This window comes from Neomonachus schauinslandi, chromosome 2 (assembly GCF_002201575.2).
Source record: "Neomonachus schauinslandi chromosome 2, ASM220157v2, whole genome shotgun sequence".
In the NCBI taxonomy this organism is placed as follows: Eukaryota; Metazoa; Chordata; class Mammalia; order Carnivora; family Phocidae; genus Neomonachus; species Neomonachus schauinslandi.
This window is the reverse complement of record NC_058404.1, coordinates 43,787,745-43,790,533: the sequence shown is the minus strand read 5'-3', so window position 1 is coordinate 43,790,533 and position 2,789 is coordinate 43,787,745. Positions and strand designations below refer to the sequence as shown.

Below are 2,789 nucleotides of genomic sequence, written 5' to 3'. Positions count from 1 at the left end.
GAAAGTCAAATGCTAAGAAAAGAAAAGAAAAAAGAAGCTCGTGCTGCTGTATCAATTTCTGACAAAATAACTTTATTATTATTATTTTTTTATTTATTTGAGAGAGAGAGAGAATGAGAGAGAGCACATGAGAGGGGGGAGGGTCAGAGGGAGAAGCAGACTCCCTGCCGAGCAGGGAGCCCGATGCGGGACTCGATCCCGGGACTCCAGGATCATGACCTGAGCCGAAGGCAGTCGCTTAACCAACTGAGCCACCCAGGCGCCCTGACAAAATAACTTTAAAGTAAAAGTATTATTAAGGAAAAAGTGGGTCAATTAATAATGATGGAGGATTCAGAGATCGGGACTGGCTGGGATCGCGAAAGGATCAATATGCCTTTGGCTAGAGATTTACGACACCCATCCTTGGAAGAGGAAAAAAAAAAACACAAAAAAACCCAGCTAGTTCAGAGCCCAAATTTCTATTTTTTGGATGTAAAATGTCCAGGTTGTTACAAGGTTACCACGGTTTTCAGCCATGCTCAGACGGCGGTTCTTTGTGTAGGCTGTTCAACAGTGTTGTGCCAGCCAACAGGAGGAAAGGCCAGACTCACAGAGGGGTGTTCATTTAGAAGAAAGCAACGCTAATGATCCACACGACCTCTTGAATTTGTGTTATATCACAGAAAGCCTTATGAGTTTAGTAATTCCAGTTAATCTACCAAGATAATGTAATTATGTTTAATTTTGTATGGTTTACAACAGTGATCTATTTTGGTGTCATTTTTTCTTTTTTTCTTTTTCTTTTTTTTAAAGATTTTATTTATTTATTTGACAGAGAGAGACACAGCGAGAGAGGGAACACAAGCAGGGGGAGTGGGAGAGGGAGAAGCAGGCTTCCCGCAGAGCAGGGAGCCTGATGTGGGACTCGATCCCAGGACCCTGGGATCATGACCTGAGCCGAAGGCAGTCGCTTAACCGACTGAGCCACCCAGGCGCCCTGGTGTCATTTTTTCAATAAAGTTTTGATTATGGGCAAAAAAAAATAATGGAGGATTCAAGAAATTTTAACCATTCTAAAGTTATATGCATCTAATAACATAGCATCAAGATATGTAAAACAAAAAATGATGAATACAAAGAGAAATGGAAAAATCCACCAACAAACTGGAAGTTGACAACATACACCTCCTAGTAATTGATTGATCAAGCAAACCAAAAAAATCAGTAAGGTTAGGGAAGATTTGAATAACACAGATCACAGGCTTTATTGGTTTTGTTTATGTGCTTGTTGTTTAACAAATATTCATATAGAGTTTATTATGTAGCATGTGCTCTTCTAAATGAATTTTTGTCAAGAACTGGAAAGAAAGGGTTCTGATCTGAATACCTTCCAGAGTCAAGGTGCTGTCATTGATCACTTCAGCTAAATTCAGGGACAAATTTCATAGTACTTTTTCTAATAGGACAACTCCTATCATGAAGAGAACTCCCCACAGACTGCACATGAATAACAAGCTAGTTATCTCCAAGTAATAAAGGACAGCCTCATTTTGAAGAGATCTCTGCAGTTGTCTAAGAGCTATGTGATCTACCGATGGTGTTCTTTTTTTTTTTTTAAGATTTTATTTATTTATTTGACAGAGAGAGAGATAGCAAGAGCAGGAACACAAGCAGGGGGAGTGGGAGAGGGAGAAGCAGGCTTCCTGCCTGAGCAGGGAGCCCGATGTGGGGCTCGATCCCAGGACCCTGGGATCATGACCTGAGCCAAAGACAGATGCTTAATGACTGAGCCACCCAGGCACCCCTACTGGTGGTGTTCTTATGGTCTCTCATTACTCACCATTAAGTGCAAGTCACCATGATTTGGGGAAGCAGACAAGTTAACACTTGGCTTCCATGTACCAACGGTGTTCACGGTGCTCCTGGAAAAAAAAAAAGAGAAGATTTACAACTGCTGGGTCCCCCAAGTAGGACCCTACATCAGTCAGGGGTATAGCCTGACAGCATCTCCAACGTGGCCTCCCAGAAGGATTGTAATCCTTAGGGTTCTTAGTGGTGTTCAAAGAGCTTAGCCCTTTTTTTTTTGAGGGACTGCTAGGGGGCAGTCAGTTCACCCTCCTCTACCTGTCCATACTACCAGCCAAGTGGCATTCATCCATCCACCCATGGAATGACTGATCAATGGATAGGGGAGTGATGATGAGATCCAGAGGTGCTGATGGGTGTTTTGTGTGGAAGGGGCAGAGCTAGGACTGGCTTCTGCTTTTTCTGATAGACCCTGGCTAAGATTAAAGAGAATGGTGATCGAACAGAAGGCCAGGTGAGCAGTCAGTTCAGTGTCAAGGGCTTGCAACAGGTGGAGAGGAGCAGGGTTCTTTCCTTTGTGGGGAAGCTCTAGAGGCAGTTCTGGAAGACTTATTAACGTCCTACCCTCTCCCACCCCTTCCAGGGGACCGAAGTGGTTCCTCCCTGGTGCCTAATTCATTATTCTCCTCCCACTGTGTTCCATTCCAGTAACTACAAACTTACTATTTGTCACACCCAGACCATTTGTCCAGAAGGATCAGATACAAGAGGGACAAGGGTTTTTTTATAAAATTTAATCAGTTGTGTTCCTAGTGTCTGAGTAATTTCTTTCACAGCAACTCAGGACAAAAGAAACACCTAAAAATCCCATTATTAATTTGTCAGGTCCAAATATCTTTTTTTTTTTTTAAAGATTTTATTTATTTATTTGACAGAGAGAGAGCGAGAGCAGGAACACAAGCAAGGGGAGCGGGAGAGGGAGAAGCAGGCTTCCCGCCGAG

At 42.8% G+C, this 2,789-nt stretch overlaps 1 protein-coding gene across 1 annotated transcript; it reads left to right on the top strand.

Annotated features, from left to right (window-relative positions):
• The first annotated feature begins 372 nt into the window (after positions 1-372).
• On the top strand, positions 373-644 carry LOC110588568 (40S ribosomal protein S27-like). The gene has a single exon (XM_044912539.1). It carries the CDS (start codon positions 373-375, stop codon positions 625-627), a length of 255 nt encoding a protein of 84 aa, XP_044768474.1. The 3' UTR covers positions 628-644.
• Positions 645-2,789: the final 2,145 nt, after the last annotated feature.

Bases quoted from the DNA above. Each gene is read 5' to 3' on its own strand.
- LOC110588568 (XM_044912539.1), top strand. From the start codon at position 373: ATGCCTTTGGCTAGAGATTTACGACACCCATCCTTGGAAGAGGAAAAA.